The following is a 21,408-nucleotide window of genomic DNA, read 5'->3' as shown; positions in this document are numbered from 1 at the left end:
AATCCTTTGTATATATACAAAAAATATACCTTAGAATATGTACATTAGAGTGATTGCTGGGGCATACAGTAATTCTGGTTTTAACTTGTTGAGCAATTACCAAACTGCTTCCCACAGTGGCTGCACCATTGCATATTCCCACCTGCATTGTCTGAGGGTTCCAATTTCCTCAGATTCTCACCGACACCTGTTGCTTTTTTTCTTTCTTTATAGCCATCCTATTGTGAAGTGGTATCTTGTCGTGTTTGGACTGGCATTTCCCTCACAGTTAACGATGCTGAGCATCTTGTTTCATGTGCTTGTTGGCCATTTGTATATCTCTTTCACAGAAATGTGTATTCAAATCCTCTGCCCATTTTTTAATCACCTAGTCTTTTTGTTGTTGAGCTATAAGAGTCCATTATATATTCTGGATACTACGTGCTAATCAGATACATGAGTCTGCAGTATTTTTTCCCATTCTGTAAGAGGTCTTTTCACTTTCTTGACAATGTCCTTTGATGCATAAAAGTTTTAAATTGTGATATTGTCCCATGTATCTATTTTGTTGTTGTTACTGCTGCCTGTGCTTTTGGGGTCATATCTAAAAATCCATTGCCAAAGTCAAAGTCATGAAAACTTACCATATTTTCTTCCAAGAGTTTTCTTTCATTTTAGCTCTTACCTTTAGATCTTTGATTCATTTTGAATTCATTTTTGTATATGATGTGAGTTCAAGGTCCAAGCCCCGATGTGGGGCTCAAACTCAAACCGCGAGATCATGACCTGAGCTGAAGTCAGACGCTTAACTGACTGAGCCACCCAGGCGTTCCTCAAGGTCCGACTTTCTTTGCACATGAATACCCAGTTGTCCGGCATAACTTTTTGAAGAGACTATTCTTTCTCCATTAAATGGCTTTAGTACCCTTGTCAAAATTAATTGGCCATAGATGTATGGTATCTGTGTGTGTGTCTCTAGACTCTCATTGTATTCTACTGATCTGATTGTCTTTACTCCTTCTGGGACTCCCATTCACACAGATGTTAGTATTCTTGATGGTGTACCACAGGTCTCAAGCTCTGGCCATTTTTCTTCATTCTTTTCTCCTTCTGCTTCTCAGACTGAATAATCTCAATTGACCTACCTTTAAGTTCACGGATTCCTTCTCCTGCCTGCACAAATCTGCTACTGAGCCTCCCTAGTGAATGAGTTTTTCCTTTCAGTTATACTCTTCAGCTCCAAAATTCGTATTTGGTGCCTTTTTAAAATTCCTGCCTCTTTATTGATATTCTCTATATGCTCAGACATTGTTCTCCTGGTTTCCCCGAGCTCTTTGAGCATATTTAAGAAGTTTAAAGTCTTTGTCTAGTAAGTCCAATATCTAGGCTGCCTCATGGACAGTTTCTATTTTATGTAGCAACTCTAGAAGTCAGATTTTCCTTCCTCCCAGGGTTTACCATTGCCTATTGTGAGTTGCTGGTGTTAGCTTGCTTACAGACTTTCTCAACTATTTGTATTGAGGTCTGTGCTCTTTACCACTGAACTCTGCGTTCCTTTAGCTTATTAGGATAAGATAGCTGGTATCTTAGTTACCTTAAATGCCTGCAGCAAACAAAAGAAAGAATTTTTTTAAGGAAAGAAAAAAATACTCTCCTGTATCTTTGCAAAATGGAACCATGTCAGGTCTAACTCCTTGAACGTTTATTCTGGCTGCTTACAAGTCTGCCTTAGCTTCACTCCCTCCTCACACAGAGCCCAAAGCCCAGCAAGACATGAAAGCTTCGAGTCTTCTTAGGCCTTTGCCAAGTATGTGTGTCTCACTCTTAGTCTGCACATGGCTTTCTTGATTCCCAGGCATACACAGAAGCTTCCAAAAGCTCTATTCCCACATAGGTCTGTCCCAATCTCTTCTTTCCCAGGCTTCTTGGTCTATTACTTGTCCCAGGTGTTGTTCCAGGCCACTGAGGCCAGTACCCGTGCCTTTAAATGCTTTCAGCAAAAGCCACCTGGAAAGCCATGACAGCCCTGGGGATGCCCTGAGTGAAGAAATAGGAAGCCTTTCCACCTGTCCTTGAGAGAGGCACCATCCAGACAGCTGGACACCCACAGCCACACTCCTTGAGAATAAGTTCTATATTGCTTCTTCTGGGACTAGCAACCAGCACCTGACATTTGGGCACCATTCCTATGGCCATTTTAAAATGCCACAGCACTCTCACCATAAAGCAGCAGTTTCCCTCTTCAAGCTTTCCCCTTGTTTTCAGTTTTTGACTAGATTTCCGAGTTCTTCAAAAGCTGATTCTGACAGTTTTTGCCAGTTCATTAGTTGTACTGGGAGAGGGACGCAGCCCTGGATTTCTCTATTCTACATTTTCGGTTCCCCAGCACCTTTTGAGCACTCTGTGTTTGGAGAAAATTCCTGTATGGAGTCTAAAGATCCCCAGGGTGGAGGCCAGGGACTTGTTTCCCCAGGTTCCTTCCAGCCAGTAGTGCACTTAGATCCTACCAAGATTGGCCCCGTATCTCAGAAATACATTAAAAAAAATAAACATATGAAGGAACAGAGGGTGCTCTTGTCACTCAGGATCATGTGCTCGGCACTGGCTCTGCATGATCTGTAATCCTCAACATCCCATTGCATAACTACCACTGTTCAGGCCCCAAGGAATGATCGCTTCACCTCTTGCCCTAAAATCTCTCAACAAAAGGCAACTGTATCTAAAGGTCACAAAGGTTCGTGGGTTCCAGCCTCTGCCAATGTCGTAGACACAAAGTGCTTCAGAGGATGAGAAGGAAGTACTGAAAATGCACTTAGGTAAGAGAAATGACAGATTAATTAATTAACTTCTCGAGTGGCATGCATGCATTAGATTCTAACATAACAGCAATGCTGAGCATCCATTTTTCTGTTTCTCTTCATGTTCTCAGCTGTCCTCAGCTTACTGTAGCCAAGGAACATTCTGCAATTTAAACAATTTATATCACTAATTTGTATGTATGAGATCTAGACACAAGATGTGTGAAGTGACACCAGTTCTTTACATTAGCAACTACATTGACACTGAATACTAGAACTACAAAAACTTGTGTAACAAAATTACGTAAGATTAAATTTTAAAAATATTATTTAAAAATTTCAGCTTTATACAACTTTCCTTTAAAACTTTGATACCTATTACTTATATAATACTTTGTATTTTGCCCTGTAATAAAAAATTTTTTTCAATGTTTATTTATTTCTTTTGGGAGACAGTGCACAAGCAGGGGAGGGGCAGACACAGAGAGAGAGACCGAGAACGCGAGCAGGGGAGGGATAGAGGGAGAGAGAGAACCACACAAGTAGGCTCCACACCATCAGTACAGAGCCCGAAACGGGGTTCGATCTCACACAACCATGAAATCATGACCTGAGCCGACAAGAGTCAGATGGTTAACCAACTGAGCCACCCAGGTGCCCTTGCCCTATAATTTTAATAAATACTTTTGAATATTTTAGAAAACCTTACTGACGTTTCTGAACATTTAAATTTTTAATTTTTTTTTTTACATTAACCTTCATTTACATTTTCTCTGAAAATAAATTCAAACTTTTTTTATATTCTGAAATTGTAAATTTTGGAAAATTATATTTTGTCCTTTGAGTCATTACTGCCAATAGAACACAAATTACACAAAAAAATTTATTATAACAACCTATTTAGTGATTTTATGGAAATGAAGGCAAGAGAAATAAACTTTAAGAAATAAATATATAAGAGTTTGTAAGTCACGAAGGTCTTCATTTTATTTCTCACCCAAATATTGCTGGCCCATCAACTTACTCAAATATATCCAACAATCAAATTGTTTTGGTATTTTGTCAACTTTATCACATAAAAAGATTTGTTTGGGGGGTTGGTGTTATGAAGTTGTCAAGGTAGGAGGACAGAACCTTTTTTATTAAACAGCTTGATAGCCTGAACTACAACTTTTATATAGATGAATGGCACACAGGCCTACTTCTGAACTTTGCTCTGGCGCTGTCTGTTTGCATTTGGGTTGTTAACTTTTGACCTATAGAGCACCGCTTCTCAACCTGGGGGATGTGACAATGCCTGGAGACATTTCTGGTTGTCTCAAGTGGCATCCAGTGTGGAGAGGCCAAGTATGTTGCTAAACATCCTACAATGCACAAGACAGGACTTCCCCACCCCAACAAAGAATTATCCAACCCAAAATGTCCATGGTACCAAGGGTATTCTAGTAAAGGTAACAGAGAAACCTCAAGCTTCTAGAAACAGCAAAGAACTCAGGAGCATGTTAGGAACACAGGGTCACAGAGGGAGCTGTGTGTCCAGAAGCAGCTACAGTTCTCCAAAGAATGGGCCAGAAGTAAAATGGAAAATCCATGCCTAGATGCAAAGGCCAAACGAATTCTCTGGCCCTTCCAGAGATTCCACGAGTTATTTTATATCCTTCAATAAATTAGACTAGCTTGAGAGGTTTTTTGCAACTGAGGAACACTAACTGATAAAGGAGGGAGAACCAATTTCCCATCCCTCATTTGAGGAAGGGCAAGATCGAACCCCATAAAGTCCCAGAACACAACAGGGAAAGAGCTGGAAGTAGGACTGTATTAGTATGCAAATGAATGACTAAAATTTAGCCCAAACTAGTAGCTTTCAGCTCAAACAAGTACTTCTTTTTAAGTAAAAGAGGAGGATGTTATTCGGTGCTCACAAAATACAAACGTGGGAAGGGATGTAGCAGCATCTCAGGGAGAGCCCAGACTCAACGACACGAAGACTTGATCTGTGCTGCTCATTCACAGACCATCCTTTTTGCCCAAAGTAACCTTTTTCACGTGGCAGAAATAATGAGAACCAGGAGCACTCAATGTTTTCATCTTATAATTTCCACCATTTTAGAGAGACAAACTTCACATCTCCCAAGTTCAAAATATCTTAATGTATCTTCAACCTGATTTGCGGTAGGTGCTCCCTCCAGGGACTGAATATCTGTGTCAGAGGGCTGGGGAGTGGGGTATTTAAGACCCACATGGACACCTGGAGGGGGACAGAGGTAGTTGATGAAAAAAAAACTACATTCAGAACAGAGAGTGCTATAGTCTCATACACCCACCCAAAGAATCGCTTTTGTTATTCTACATTCCATCCTATTCCTTTTTGTAATTTAGTACATAAACCCTTAATAAATCTCAGAGATTGGTCTAAACACTTATATCAGTAGATATGTAACAAACCAAATCATCAGATGATTTCTTGTTCTTCCTATGCTCCCACTGGTAGATGGTTGGAGCTTCTGGACGGTCACCATCACTGAGGCCTGGAGTAATGAAGCAGCTACTTCTTGCATAGCACCCATCACCATGGCAGAAAAACAGGCACAAAGGTCTCACACCAGCCACTAAATGCTCCAGTTTGGAAGGTACAGACAGCACTTCTACTCACAGCAAATTCACTGGCCAGAAATGGTCACATGGGAAGTGCATGTGCCTGGCAGGGGAAGAACCAGGGTATTTTGCAAATAGCTCTAATTATCACTCCAGCATTTCACAAGCATTATATTTAATCTTCACAACCATCACAGAAGTATTACTATTATCCCTATATTAAAGATGTGGAAACTGATACATAGGCAAGGGAAACAGCCCAAGGTCACACACTGAGGGAGGCATTTGATTCCAAAGTCCATTTGTTTAAGCATGGTTTTTTTAATTGCCTCCTTTGGTTTATCTTCTGTATGGTCTTCAGCAATCCCATTGCCCGTTAAATCACTTAAACATAAAAGGGGGGACCTGAACGCCAGGACAACAACCCTACACTGAATCCCACCCACATCCCACTCTACTCCCAATTCTTGGCTCAATGGAAATCTGTGGACTCAACACAGCACAGCACGGGTGCTGGACAGGATTCCACTTTAAAAAGCATGCTTTCAAGAGACTCTTAAAAACTGAGAACTAAGGGTTGATGGGGGGTGGGAGGGAGGGGAGGGCAGGTGATGGGTATTGAGGAGGGCACCTTTTGGGATGAGCACTGGGTGTTGTATGGAAACCAATTTGACAATAAATTTCATATAATGAAAAAAAAAAAAAAAAAAAAGCATGTTCTCCAGGGTGCCTGGGTGGCTCAGTTGGTTAAGCACCCAACTCTTAACATCAGCTCAGGTCATGATCTCATGGCTGAGACTGAGCTCACACCAAGCTCTGCACTGACAGTAGAGCCTGCTTAGGATTCTCCCCCTCTGCCCCTCTCCCACTTGCACACTCTCTCTCAAACTTCAAAGAAAAAAAAAAAAAAAGCATGCTGTCCCACACAGCCATGAAGAGTCAGAAAGGACTTTTTTTAAACATGTCAATATCCCCTTTGATAGTCTAGCTGCTGGTTATAGAGATGAGTAACAGGCTTCTCCCCCCCCCCCCCCCCCCATGGAGAGGTCAGTCTATTAGATGAAAAGGGTCCAATGAGCAATGAGGGTGGGGACCAGATGCTTGTGCCCTTGTACCCTAAACACCTAGACATGTTAAGTATCTCATAAGCCCTAGGTACGGTGAAGACAAGAAAGCATGACAGAACATGGTTAAGGGCCAGGAAAGTCTGTACATTTAAATCCTGACTTTGCCATTTCATAGCATCTTGAACACACGGCTTCACAACTCTTGCACTTCATTTTGCAGCTGAAAAACTAGAGCCAGTAATTACTAGTAGTCATTTGGTAGAATTGCTGAAATTAAATGAGATGGTAGATGTAAAGCTAAATTCTGTGCCTGGCACATAGTAAACATTCAACAGGCATTCTTATTTTTAGGAGCAAAGAAACTACTTATTAATGCATTCTTATCTTTAGGAGAAAAGTGTAACAGCACATAATCTTCTGGAGGAAGACTTATGGCAGAAGAGACATTTAAGCTGGCTCCTAGGAACATCTCCGGAGAACAGGAAAAAGGCATTCCAGGTGGGGTGAGCCTTAACCAAGGTTCAGAGGTGAGGGCCATTTGGGGTGGTTAATTTTGGAATTAGGAATCAAGTGAGAACCAAATTTGGGATGTCCCAGAGCTTGCTTTCTTTGGGGTCAGGAGTGGGAAGCAAACTTAGCCTGCAGTGAAGCCATCTCTCAGATGCTGACTTGACCAAGAAAGACATTCTTACCCTAAGAACTTAGAGCTCCTCTATCTGGCACCGTTGCCAGAGTGAACCCACATTACCCAAAGGTAAAGTCAAACAGCCTGTAAATGAGAATACCGCACACACTAACCATGGTGACACAGATGTCCTAAGATGAGGTCTTTGGTAGTGTGAATCTTTAACCTTCCTAAATTTCTTTCAGCCTCTGATCAAAGGCTCTATGGAATGTCTCTCCAAAAAGAAATGCATGAGTATCAATTTTGCATGTTGTTTTCATAAAGGTCGTCTGTCATCTGTCTATAGGTTTTAGGTTAAAAATCCAGGATCTGGATAGGTGCTGAGGCCCCTTTTAAAAAACACGGACTCAAAATGCATCTGGTAGGCTCAGATGATCAAAATGCTGGCAGCCCCACACTCACCTCCTGGTCTCTGTGTGGGAGCGGCAGGTTGGGAGGAAAGGCTGGGTTCACACCACACCTCTGAGGTAAGCTATCCTGTCAGCAGGAACCTAAGTGGTCTCCAGATCCTCAAACCTCAGGAGTCTAGTTCAGGGCAACCAGCTCTCAGATCATGTTATTACTCTATTTACTGGATCTCAGAAATATGGGCTTTTTAAAACCATCTGCTTCCTCATCAACACAAGGGAACTGTTGCCATTAAACCCATCAACTGGCCACTCAGTTTTCCCTACCTTAGCACCTATTTCTTTCTACCCATGACCACTTCAAAGGACAGATCCCCACTACATGTTGACAACAAATGGAACCATTTTGTCCTATTTTAGTATTTAGAATCAGTGCCCAAGAGGATGATTCATTCAATCAAGATGCACTTTCAGAGGTATCCACTGTGCCAAAGCATCAGTCTAGGGAGATACAACAGTAAACAAAACACGATGTCTTCCTGGAGCTCACAATCTTGGCATTAAGAGAAATCAATCAGCTCTTTTAAGATTCTTCTGGACTCACTTCACCTCTCTGAGAAATACTACATATAGGACTGCCAAGCGCTAATTAGCTGTTTTACATAACGTCATCTTTCCCCCAACTTTCAAGTAGGTTTTCCACTATTCCCATTATGCAGATGAAGACATCATGGCTTAGTGGAAAAGCACACTTCAATTCTGGTTTGCTAAACCCCTAAGCACATCACAGGGCCGAAATCCAGACATGCCTGTCATCTTGCTTTCTTCTAAGATTAAGTGGGGCCTACTAATCAGGGCCAGTCTTGGCATTCCTAGCTAGTTCCCACATCTTCTTACAGGATTTCCTCCTTTCAGAAAGTTACATTACTGGGGCGCCTGGGTGGCTCAGTCAGTTGAGCGTCTCAGGTCGGACTTCGGCTCAGGTCATACATGATCTCACAGTCTGTTGAGTTCGAGCCCCGTGTTGGACTCTGTACTGACAGCTCAGAGCCTGGAGCCTGCTTCAGATCCTGTGTCTCTCTCTCTGCCCCTCCCCCACTCATGCTCTCTCAGAAATAAACATTAAAAAAAATTTTAATTAAAAAAAAAAGTTACATTCCTGAATGCTGGCCATGCCCTGGCCCCAAGCTGTTCCAAGTGCGCTGTTAGCATCCCTTGAGGTAGTTTCTCTTTTTACCTAACAGGGAGACCCACAGAAGATGTCATTTGCCAGACATCAGCTTACAACCAGGGGAGTGGTAAGTCAACATCCCTACTACTTGAGTGTTGAAAACTGCTTGACCTACCGGGAAGTCAGAAAGTAGTCTTACAGGAGTTACTAAAACAATCAAAACAGTGAAAAAGCACCCTTTTCTGAAAAGGGGGAAAAAAAAAAAAAATCAAACCCAAACCCACACCCTTCCAACAGCTCTTAGCACCCTACATCCTACCCGACCTAGTAGACTTCTTGAAATCAGGCTGGCAATTGGACTTTTTTTCAACTTTGGCTCACAGGACTTAGAAGACCATTAATTCTTGGGGCTGTGATCTGCCCCATTCATTCTACTCCCCTGCCTGGCAAATGCAGCTAGCCAGGTGCACAATGATCCATCTGGGCTCTCTTCCAAGCTTCCTTTCTCCTTAGCCAGACCCACAGAACTTCCAAGAATCAAGATCTAGCCTGTGCTGACCAACAGGGAACACCAGTCACATGTGGCTATGTTAGGGGGCTGGTCCCAATTAAAATGTGCTGGAAGTGTAAATAAATGTACAGTATAATTTCAGAGACTTATTACAAAGAGTAAAACTCCATTTCATATCAATTGCATGTTAAAATTTTAAGTTTGAACATACAGGTTATTAAAAAAATTCAGTTTCTCTTTACTTGTCTTAATACAGCTACTGCAAGGTTAAATTACATATGTGGCTTTTGTTATGTTACTGGACAGCACTGCTTAGAAATGGGGAGTGGAGCCCTGGTGTACTTCACAGAAGCCACCCTACACTCTTTGATGGTGGAGCTATTTATAAGCATTCCCCATGTGACATGGTCCAGCAAACTAATTTTTCTCAATTCCAGGAATACATCTGTGACAGGTTTACCATAAAACTAGTTTTTAAAAGGTTTCATTTTTCTGACTGACATTTTACAAACACATACTTCTAATATGTTACTGACATGCCATCCAAATTTACTCAGAAATAAATCTTAGTGAGCTGTGGGCTCTAGTGGTCTGCTTCCTGCCTGCTTCCTCATAGGCACTTACAGTTAACTGTAGCCATCTCATATTTTTAGGACAGTTAAGAACAGTGCATGAAATGTGTGTTGTCAAGCTAACATCAGGAAAGGCATCACTCCTTCGAGGGTTAACGTAAGACTCCAGAAAGGGAAAGCTTCACCACCTGGACCCCAACCCAGATTCGGCGATCCAGGGCTAGATACAACCTCCTCTGACGAGCCAGGAGCATGATGGTGTGAGTTATCACAAGGCAAGACTTTCTTATGCACTTCAGGGAAACAGCATTCCCCAATTAACAAAGGCTGCACAGTGACGCTCTTGCTACTCTGCTGTAAAGTTCAAAACGACCGAGGGAAGCACTAGAGTCCAGTGAGGCATTTTATTTGTATGAACGTATTACATCCCTAGAAAAAGAATCCCAGGATTTTCCCTCCTGTGTGTTTTCGTCTTGCTTCTTCATGGTCCATGATGCCAGCTGAGGTTGTCAGTACAATGAAACTATGGAAAATTAAAAAAACAAAAAACAAAAAACAAAAAAACATGTTGGTGAGTTTTTTCTAAAAACAGTTCAACATAGAGCCGCTTTGTGGTACAGAAAAAGACCAACATTCATCAGTGCTTAAGACGCCTTCCCTTAATAGGGTGCAGAGACTAAGGCTGCCTATTTGGGCCAGCAAGTGCAAGCATGGCTCCTGGAACCAAAGACCCAAATCCAAAAACCTTAGCTACACAACACACTCCTACAGCCTTGCCCTCAGCTAACACCAAGACACAATGCTATTAAACCTAACTGCAAAGAAAAACTGAACTCCTTTAATTTCAAACTGTCATTTTCTGTTCTCAGGGAAGGAGACAGTTTAAAGCAATAAAGCGTAAACATAAACTTGACTGAGTTGTTTCTGCCACTTACTATATGATCACAGGCAACCTATTGTAGAGACAGCCATTTGGACAATGGAAATCCTACTTGGCCTGGCTACCTCAAGGATTACTATGGGAATCAGAGTAAACTGTGAGGCATTAAAATTAGCACCATAACTATAATCAGAAATAATTCATGACACTATACATGGAAAACAGTAACCATGAAGTGGGAATAAATCCAACCACATCACCAAACATATGACTGGGGGTGCTTACATTCCTAACCACAAACAGCTAAGCGCTTACTGGATCATGTCAGAGCCTGAAAGTATTTTGCCAGAATCAAACCAGTTGATAATGTAAATGAAGAGAATGATCATTTTTACAGATGACGAAACCAAGGCTAGGAGTTATGCGAGGCCTCACAGCTTTAAAGCAGGAAAGCAAGGATTTGAACTCCTTCTCTTTGAAAGGATGAAGAGATTGAGTTTCCCCAGAGGCCTAGGGTTCAGAAGTGATTCTAGCCATAGAACAAGATCACAGTGAACATAATATAATATGAACTATATGCACGGAGTCAAAAGAGCAGATATTAAAGGGGACACACTGTCGCTTAGCACATGAAATATGGCAACGCAAGAGAGCTAATCCTTGAGTCAGGACGATTGGGGATGGAGACAATTACTACTCTAACAAAAACAAAAAAACCTCCACTCTAGTGGTCCAAGTGCACCAAAGCAATCCTTAGCATTAATTTCTTTCGTATGAGGAAAGTCAACTCACCCAAACTGGCGGGATGGGAGCAGATTATTCTGCCATTTTTCTAGATCTTTGAGTTGTACATCAAACCTGGGGCTGATCACTCCACACTGTAAAAGCATAACAGAAAACACCGTTCACATCTCACCAATACCAGAAAAAAATTAACACAAATGGCATCTGTATCTAAATAATCATATAAACCAACCAACTCAGCATTTATTGGGTAACTATTCTGTGCAATCTTAACATCCACGTCATTTCAAAAATACATTGAACTACGACTATGCCTGGAAAAAGTTATTTAAAAAGTAAACAGAAGAGGCAGAACACAAGGCAATATATGGCAAGATCAGGTTAACTGCGTACATCCCTATGGGCGAGTTGTCCCAAAACAAATAACCAGATTTTAAAGAGATAAGAGACTAAGACTTAGATAAAATTGTACTCAAAAATTTTTTTTTCACATAGTAAGGCTGAAATGAAGATGCAGGGTCACCAATTCTTCACCTATGAGCTGAAAGTGCAAAATATTAGAACTTAAAAAAATTTCAGACACAAAACTGAAATCTAAGAACTGCTGTTCCATGTCAATGAACTACCAGGGTACATTTACAATCAACTAATCTAGCAAAATGGGTGGAAGCCAGAAAGAACAGAGTCCTTACAGTTACCTGCCCTGTTTGCTACTGGGACACAGCAACAATCACCTTCCAGTGTGAGAGGTCACCAAGAGCACTAAACATTTAATGGTTCAATTACATGCAAATCCTAAAACACAACAAAAGTTCAAACATCCACTAGCAGACTGTTTGTGCTTACTGTAGGCTCATTCAAGATCCCTGACTAGATCAACTGGGTTTAGAAAGTAAAACATGAGGGGATCAAAAATCTCCTTGATTAGAGCTACATATGCCCCCCTCACATCTCTACCCTACAAATCACTAACACACTTGTAAATATCAATGCAGAAAGGTTCCTGATATTTATACACCAGAGATGATCATGTGAGAACACTCAGGATTAGTACCATTCAAGCAGAACTCCAGAGGGCTAAGAGAGCAGGTAGACAGCCGTGTGCACATCCACACAGGAGTCTTGCGACTCCAAAATGCCTAACAGGAAGCTAAAGAACACTATGAGGTTAGAACTTACTCAAATTTTTACAACAGTTACACTTCCACAGGCAGATCTGAACCCAAAGAAACTGAAAATGGGCCTCTGAGGCCCAAATGCCCTAAGCCAGGAGACCCACTCAGGTTTTCCTTTTCATCAAGACCTTGTCAGCTATGGTGTCAACTGTCAAGAGCAACCCCACAATGGAAAATAGGAATACAGACACAGGAAAAGGGCAAAACAGTTCTTCCTCCAAGCAAGCTGTAACGGTAGACTTGTGAGGCCTCCACTCGACCACACCCAGGCTTCTATTTATTCCAGCAGCAAAATCTCTTTCGGCTAAAAGAATTAAACCTCTCCTAAACCAGACAAATCTTAGGATGTGACCAAAACCGGAATTTCAATCTAATTTCTAAACACTACCTTACTTCTCAGCCCCATTAAACTTCCACAGTAAGGGTACATCCATCTCTTGCATGAAGGAAACTGAGGCAACGGTGTCCTACAAGGGAGGAAAACTGAAGCTGAGAAAAACTGAAAACTGATGTTTGTTTTGCCCCACCAAGGTTAGAAAGCTAAGGTCAGAAAGCTCAACTGCCACCATTTTTCAAGCTACCACAGAACAAGAATGCCACAAAGGAGTTCCACTTGGGAAATACTGTTCAAACTTATCAAGTTTTATGTATAGTGAATATTCGAGAGGAATTGGGTGCGCAGCACTTCTCTTAAGAGGTTTTTGTCGTTGTTTTTTAAACTTCAAGTCATTCTGTGGGACAGTTTTATAATGCACTGTCAACTATGTTCTGGAGCCAGCTCTGCCACTGTTGGGCAGTGCGAGATGAGGGCACCTTGGGCCTAAGTCAGCTTCCTAATTCCTAAGAGTAGGAAAACACACCCTCTTCTACTTCAAAAACACTTTGTGAGGGTCTGAGTGACAATGAGTAGTGAATCCAAATTCTATTTTGGCTGGAGTCTACTGGCTAACAACTAGAACAGTCTCAAAATTAACTTGAAAACTCTTCTAATCTCTCATGAAAGCTTCACCTTCAGTAGTTTTCATCCAACATTAGGTAGGTATCCACACATGAAGCAAGTTCACTAGACAAGGAAGCAACTTTATAAAACAAATTGTTGGACCAGGGAATAACCTTACCAATCAATCTGGCCCCTGCCACTAACGACTCATTTCTCGACCTGTTTTCCCCTCATCTGTGTTGGACCACAGGATGTCAAGCTGCTTGCAAATCTGAAAGCTAGAAACCTGAACACAAAAAGTAGGGTAGCAATTCAGGGACCCTAACTTGTTAAAGATACCTGCCCCTTAACACATGCAATAAATTAAGCCACATCAGATCAAATATATCCAACAGGTTATGCTGACAATGCAAACTGAAATGGAGCACGAAACTCAAAGACACCCATACAGCCCACGCCAGTAAAAATGTAGGTATTAATATTGTTATAGAACCCAATCCTGTTCAAAAAACACAACATTATCACCAAGAGAGACGAAGAACAAAGTTATTTACAGATAGGATTAGACCTTCCTTCGGCACCAGTTCAAGCCACTGGGTGGGCAGTGCGTACCATCCGATATTCAAACACCAGTACCATCAGATCAATGCACCCCACCCTGTGGCATCTCCCTTCAGACAGCCCCCATACTCCACAAACATTAGGTCAACTAACAATTCTAGAGCAAATACAACCCTAGAGGAAAAAAAAAAAAAATCAATCAAAATATGACAATAAAAATTAATGATTTCAATCAATTCTTAATTTTTTTTACCCTAACTAGGTGGAACAAGCACACCACTAATTCAGTTTTATAAGGCCAATTACAACATATTTAACACCATGTTTGGAAACTCTTAAAGTTCTTCTATGTGGAAGATATCAACTCTTACCTTGTTTAACCTGCCTGTGAGGTTCACAACAATTTTCCCAGCTCTGTGATCATCGATGATTTCAAATTCGCCAATGTAACCTACAGAAAAGAAGTTATCAACTTAACAGACCTAAATGCTTATGCTCTAGGATTCCCACTGTTTGCCTACTTTCCTCTCACATCACCTCAAGTGACTGATTGTCTACATGGTTTAGGAAAAGACCGCTGCTCTGAATCAAAACTTTTCCGGCCGCCAACACCCCAAAACAATCCACCCTGCAATTCTAACGGGGATTATTTTCCCCTTGCCTCCCATTAAGCTACTCTGTGCCCAAGACCCGCAACCATTTTCCTTTCCATCCCAAAACTCTTGGAAGAGTTCAAGATATGCTCAACGACCAGTTGCAGCAGCAGTTATTACACCAAGAAAGGGCATTTTAGCTCCCAAACTACTAACAGAGCAACAGTCACAAACTTCCTCCTCTTTTCAACAGTCCTAACTTACTCAGCGCTTCCTGAATAGCTTATGTCCCAACTACCCCTTCCACAGCCCCACTGCATTGCATGAGTTTCCAAGTATAACCTACACCTAGCTCCCCCATCTTCCCAGTCCTGTCCTGCACAACTAATGTCTACAGAACAGATTCCTTCAGTATCCTTACATGAAAACATAAAACACACTTACCATGCTTCATCATCACAGTCAGAAATCGCACGATGACTTTGGAGCATGGCCTAATAAGAACCTGGCGTTTGCCTCTCTTTTCAGCATTGTTAATGCTCTTGAGAGCATCTGCCAGGACATTCATGCGCACCATTATGGCTGTTCAGGGAAGGAAAAACAGGGGTTTTACCGGCATTCTCAACATCAAAAGGCTCCCAATCATTCCACTGCAAACACATCCTTTTCCTTCTGCCTCTATCATTAAACTGTCCTCTCTCTAAACAGACAGGTTCCCCCGCGCAATGTCAGCTACGGTCGCTCAGCTATTGAGAACGGGACCTGCAAATCACCAGGCAGGTTTCCCAAACTTTTGAAATCCAACAGCAATTGGACTATTAACACTGCCCTTTAACCAACAAATTCGATGTCAGCCTTGTCCAAAAGATACTTAGCTTTCACTAACACTAACTAAAAACGTCGGTACGTGTGCCACCCAAAGTTGTGCCCCGGCAGCAATCGTACCACAGTGACAAGTAGAACTTTTTACGTGCACCGGACACGACTCTATCCTAATGTGCACGAACTGCCCGATACTCTAATAACGCTGTGAAAACTGAGGATGGAGCCCAAAGCATGCTTCAAGCTCCAACAGTAGGAATCCAACCTGCTTCCTCAAGTTCCACAAAGTATCAAGGGAAATCCCGGAGCCCAGAAGATCTAAGCTAGCTCCCAGCAAACTGCCAGCCCAGGCAGAAGGCAATTTTTCCCTGCTGAGTGGCCTCACCCTCCTAAGCTTACAGCGCGGCTGAAGGAATGGGACGCCAGCTCGGCCCACGTCGGCCACCGTCCCCGATGCTTCCCGCCGCCCGGAGCCAAGGCGCTACCCCAGCCACTAAGGGGAGGTCCTGGAGCCGCCGACCACGCTGGGTCTACCGCCTCTCCCGTCGGCCGATTGCTCCGTTCCCGCCAGAGCTGCGGCCTGCGTTTCTCAAACCGGGATCCCCAAAATGCAGAGCGTGGAGCGGACGGGCATGACTCTCCTCTACTCCTGCCCAAACCCTCGCAAGCGCAGCATCCTCCGCCCAAGAAGGCCCTGGCACCATCAGAGAACACCGAAGTTGAGGCTCAGACTGCAGGATGGCAGAGATAGCCAACGGATGATGTTGGATCCTTCAGAGAGAAGTACTCACCGGCGCGGAAAGATGGCGGAAAGAGGACGGGAGGGGCGAGCGCACGGAGTTATGGGAAGCGGGCGGCCTATCGCGAGACTTTTAAAGGAGGGCCAAAAAAAAAAAAGTATTTCCTACTGGAAGAAGGCGGGTGAAGGGGCGGAGCCTCTTCAGGGATGAGAAGCAGAGAATCGATGGAATCGACCTCTCCAGGTGAGGGCGGGGTGGGAAGGATCGACGTTGACACCTTTCTAGCCCTTACTCTGTAAAAAACTGAACTGAAAATGGCTGAGATATTTGCTAATTTTTGTTGTAATAACTGTTCACCATTTAGAATAGATTTTTACATTTGTGTATTTACAGTATCTCTGAAAGGACCCACGCAAATCGATAATTGCCTCTGACGAGGGCCTGAGGAACTGGGATGAAAGACTTGCTTTTCTCTATATACAATTGTGGTTTGTTTTTCCACACCTGTGTATAGATTATTTTTCCTTTTTTTTTTTTTTTGGAAAAATTTTTAAACGTTTATTTATTTTCAAGAGAGACAGAGACAGAGAGACAGAGTAAGAGTGGGGGAGGGGCGTAGAGAGAGGGAAACAGAATCCGAAGCAGGTTCCAGGCTCCGAGCTCTCAGCACAGAGCCCGACGCGAGGCCCGAACCCACAAACCGTGAGATCATGACCTGAGCCGAAGTCAGGCACTCAACCGACTGAGCCATCCAGGTGCCCCTAGATTACATTTTCAAAGTCAAAAATATATTTTTAAGTCAGTGCTCCCTAATTCTTAGAAATTATTTACTGGAGCTCCAAACGTTTCTTTCTAAAACTTCCAGGATACACAGTTTGGATGAAAGCCACAAACGTTTCAAAAAAAAAAAAAAAAAAAAAGGTACTCAGGATTCTGAACCAGTAGTTTTTATCAACATTTCTGCACCCGGACAAGAACTAGTTTTGATAAGTCTTCGTATTTTCTCTGAACCTTCCCTAAATAGGTGGCGGGGCGGGGAGGGATAATAATACTTAACTCTAGAAAGTTATCGCAAAGGTCGGATGAGATAATGGGGCAAAGGGCTTGCACAGTGTCTGGCATGTAGTAAATGCTCAATGTATTTTTTTTTTAAATGTTTATTTATTTTTGAGAGAGAGAAACAGAGCACTAGTGGGGGAGGGGCAGAGAGAGAGAGGGAGATTAGAATCCGAAGGCGACTCCAGGCTCGGAGCCGTCAGCACAGAGCCCGATGTGGGGCTCCAACTGGGGAACGGGAGATGGTGACCTAGGCGGAAGCAAGCCGCTTAATGGAGAATGAGCCCCCCAGGTGCCCCACTTAGTGTATTTTGACAATGGGAACAACAGGGAGCTTTAGCTATTGCTTGAAGCCGGGATCTGATACCCTGTAAGGGAGTGAATTCTCCGAAGCTGAGGGACCTGAGGCTAGTTACTTAACGTCCCACGTATTTGCAATAGCCTCCTTAGGTGGCTGCTTTCACCCTTGACCTCCCTTATACTCACCCCTGTTTTTCCCACAGGTAGCCAGAATGACCTCTTTAAAACCTAAATCAGATCACACACTGGCTCCCATCACCCTCAGCAAAATGCAAATTCCTTGCAAAGGTTACAAGGTCCTCCGTGATGTGCACACCTGCCTTCTGGCCCTGGCACAACAGACCTCATTCCCCACCATTCTTCCCTAGCTTGTTTCTTCAAAGAAACACCCCAAGCGTACTCCACCTCAGGGCCTTTGCATTTGCCTTTCCCTCTAACTTGAACGTTTTTTCCAGTTTGCCAGGAAGCTGGCTCGCTGGCTTTCCCAGACTCTATTCACACACACACACACACACACACACACACACACTCATGGAGCCTTCTCCCCGTTCCTCCTAACTCCATTGCCTGGCTTAAAATTTTCTCCATAGCACTTGGAATATTGAAAGTGTATTTAACTGTGTCCATTAAGTTCCAAGAAAGGAGGGATTTGGTCAGTTGTGTTCACTGCTGTACTCACAGCTCCTAGAAAAATTATCTGGCACACAGTAGGCTCTTGATACATATTTGGTGAATAAATCAGTCTGCCCATGTGTAAAATGGGAATGATGCTCCTAATCACTTGAAGTTGCTATGAGGATAGATGAAATAATCCATATAAAAGAGATTAACACACTATAGGAATGTCACGTGGTGACAGATGGTAACTATACTTACTGTAGTGAGCATTGCATCATGTACAGAATTTTCAGTTCACTATGTTGTACACCTCACACTAACAACATTGTGTATCAACTACACTTCAGTAAGAAGAATAAACACAAAACCTGACAGAGTGAGAGCTCAATCAACAGTAGTCTCTCAGCCCACCTTGCTCCTAATTCTTCTCAAATCCTAAGTGAAGCTTGAGGGGCTCCTGGCTGGCTCAGCCAGTAGAGCATGTGACTCTTGATCTCAGGGTTGGGAGTTTGAGCCCCCTGCTGGCTGTAGACATGACCTAAGTGAACCTTGAGGAAAGCAAAACTCTCAGTTTGCACAGCTCCAGGATACAGAATTCTCTGGTTATAATTTACATTACAAAAGGACCATTAGCTGGGTTTTTTTGTTTTGTTTTAGTTTGAGAGAGAGTGTGCTCTCTCTGTGGGAGTGGCAGAGAGAGGGAGAGAGAATCCCAGGCAGAGAATCACCCTGATGCCCCCCCCCCCAACCCACCAACCGTGAGATCACGACCTGAGCTAAAATCAAGAGTTGAACGCTTAACCAACTGAACCACCCTGGTTTCCCTTAATGAAAATTACTTTGATGAACTGGTTCTCTGTACACTTACATGTCTTGTTTACTAAAAATGTGCAGTTCACCTTAATTGAGGCATTAACAACAGTGGGGAGTTAAGAAACCCACTTTCGGGGCGCCTAGGTGGCTCAGTCGGTTGGGTGTCCAACTTCAGCTCAGGTCATGATCTCGCAATCTGAGTTTGAGCCCCAGAGCCTGCTTCGGATTCTGTGTCTCCCGCTCTCTCTGCTCCTTCCCGCTCGCTCGCTGTCTCTCAAAAATGAATAAACGTTAAAAAAAAAAAACAAACCCACTTTCCTTCAAGAACCTTCCCATAAACAGAAAAATAGTACCACCATTATCTCTTAATACATTTCACTCATTCATTCAGCAAACATATAATGAGTGTCTTCTGTGTGCCAGGACTTGTATGAGATGGAGAGAGGACGAAAATACGTTTCTGACCTTAAGAGGTTCAGATCCCTCTTTCAGGGTTCAGAGGTTCAGAGGGAAAACAAACCTCTAAGTAACAATAGTGAGCAGTGTGCTTTAATGGATGCCGATGAAGTGCTGTGGGAATGCAGAGGTGGCCTGGGAAGTTGAAGATTTCACAGAGGTGCCATTTGACCTTTGTCATGAAGGGTACCAACACTACCAATTCGTGACGGCCACTGTGTGCTTCCAGTAAATTAACTCATGGAATCCTCAAAACAAATGCAGTTGTATAATGCCCCTAGGAGATCTGTACTTTTACCCTCATTTCACAAATGAGAAAATGAAATTCAATCTGAAATTGACTTAATTTTTTTAATAAAGTTTTTATTTATTTATTTTGAAAGAGAGAGAGAGAGCAGAGGAAGGGCAGAGAGGGAGGGAGAGAGAGAGCGTCCGAAGCAGGCTCTGCACTGTCAGCACAGAGCGTGATGTGGGGCTCCAGCTCACAATCAGTGAGATCACGACCTGGGCCGAAATCAACAGTCGGACGCTTAACAGACTGAGCTACCCAGGCGTCCCCAAATTGACTTAATTTAAAAAGTCAAAGCAGGGCGCCTGGGTGGCTCAGTTGGTTGAGCACAGAACTCTTGATTTTGGCTCAGGTCATGCTCCCAGGGTTGTGGGATTGAGCCCTGCATTGGGCTCCCTGCTGAGGGTGGAGCCTGCTTGAGATTCTCTGTCTCTCCCTCTGCCCTGTTCTCCCCCTCACCCCCACTTGCACAAACAAATCAATCCACCAACCGATAAATAAATGCCAAAACAAAAAAGTGGTTACTTGTCTAAGCTATTAAATGACTTGATGTGGTTTCAGCCTAGGTCTACCTGATCTCAAAACTTGAAGACCTGTGGGGCAATAGATATTCTAGGCTTATAACAGCTCCAAGAACTAGGAAGTAATGGAATCATATAGACAGATATGCCTGGGCTGAAACTGAGAAGTAAGTTGGAGGCATATGGCAACAGGACGAGGGCCATGTGTAAATTGCCTCACAAGCTTGTCATATATGCTGTAGGCAAACTGGAACCTGCTTGCTGAGAGGTCTTTGAAGAGGATTGTGATCTGAGTTGTTAAAAATGTTAACACGTGGGGGCACCTGGGTGGCTCAGTCAGTTAAGTGGCCGACTTTTTGAAAAAAAAAAAAAAGAAAAAAAAAAAAGTCAACATGTGGAAGATAAAATACTGGTAAAAATCAACTCTCCTCAACACTCAGAAATCCCCCCCTTTTTTTTGTCCTGTAAACAGGGCACTTAAAAGTGCCTTTTTTTAGACAGGCACCATGCCCAATGTGGGGCTTGAACTCACAACCCTGAGGTCAAGTCACATGCTCTACCAACTGAGCCAGCCAGGCACCCCCCCCTTCACTCTTCTTCACCCGACCAACTCCAAACAGCCTCCTCTCGGTGTCCTGTGAACTCCAGGATGATGGGAACTCCACTGGAGATGGTGCCAAGGCCAGTGTCAAAAAAGGACTTTTGCTGGAGCCCGAGCTGGCACAGGGGTAGCCAAGCTGGCCTGAGAATGAATCACAGCTGGATGGAAGAACACCAGCATTTCAAAACTCAGGTGACCATGGGCAGACCCACCATGACTAAGATTTTCCTTTTCTGGAGATCACCAAACCCACAGAAGGCTCTAAGAAGGAGCCAAACTTTTTGGTGGGGGGTGGGGAGCAATGGTTAGAGGGCTCAGAATTTGATATCGAATCTGTTCCTAAGACCCACTAAGTATAGACAATGAGGCCCACTGATCAAACAATTTAATCCTTTTAAGTAAACTTTATGCCCAATGGGCTCAAACTCACAACCCCAAGATCAAGAGTTGCATGCTGTACTGACTGAGCCAGGCAAGCACTCCTTCCTCAATTAAAAAAATTTTTTTTTTTTTACTATATTTTGAGAGAGAGAAAAAGCCAGTGCAGGGAAGGGGAAGGCGCAGAAGCAGGAGA

General features: G+C 43.0%; 2 protein-coding genes across 2 annotated transcripts in view; both read right to left on the bottom strand.

Annotated features, from left to right (window-relative positions):
* LOC122234543 (basic proline-rich protein-like) overlaps positions 1-21,408 on the bottom strand; it is a gene marked incomplete at its 3' end in the record, with an annotated part of 342,718 nt that overhangs the window by 180,130 nt on the left and 141,180 nt on the right. The gene's annotated exons all lie outside the window — the stretch shown is intronic.
* On the bottom strand, positions 10,111-16,321 carry RPS15A (ribosomal protein S15a). Its single transcript, XM_007087318.3, has 5 exons — positions 16,232-16,321; positions 15,063-15,200; positions 14,397-14,476; positions 11,398-11,483; positions 10,111-10,248 (listed from the first exon to the last, which is right to left on the bottom strand). The coding sequence occupies exons 2-5, from the start codon at positions 15,193-15,195 to the stop codon at positions 10,155-10,157; spliced, it is 393 nt and encodes a 130-aa protein (XP_007087380.1). The 5' UTR covers positions 15,196-15,200; positions 16,232-16,321; the 3' UTR covers positions 10,111-10,154.

This window comes from Panthera tigris, chromosome E3 (genome assembly GCF_018350195.1).
Source record: "Panthera tigris isolate Pti1 chromosome E3, P.tigris_Pti1_mat1.1, whole genome shotgun sequence".
NCBI classification, from domain to species: Eukaryota; Metazoa; Chordata; class Mammalia; order Carnivora; family Felidae; genus Panthera; species Panthera tigris.
This window is presented reverse-complemented; position numbering and strand designations above follow the sequence as displayed.

Bases quoted from the DNA above. Each gene is read 5' to 3' on its own strand.
- RPS15A (XM_007087318.3), bottom strand. From the start codon at position 15,195: ATGGTGCGCATGAATGTCCTGGCAGATGCTCTCAAGAGCATTAACAAT. The intron at 14,477-15,062 runs GTAAGTGTGTTT...TCTTTTCTGTAG, and splicing joins GACTGTGATGATGAAGCATG to GTTACATTGGCGAATTTGAA. The intron at 10,249-11,397 runs GTGAGTTGACTT...AATTTTCCATAG, and splicing joins CTCCCATCCCGCCAGTTTGG to TTTCATTGTACTGACAACCT.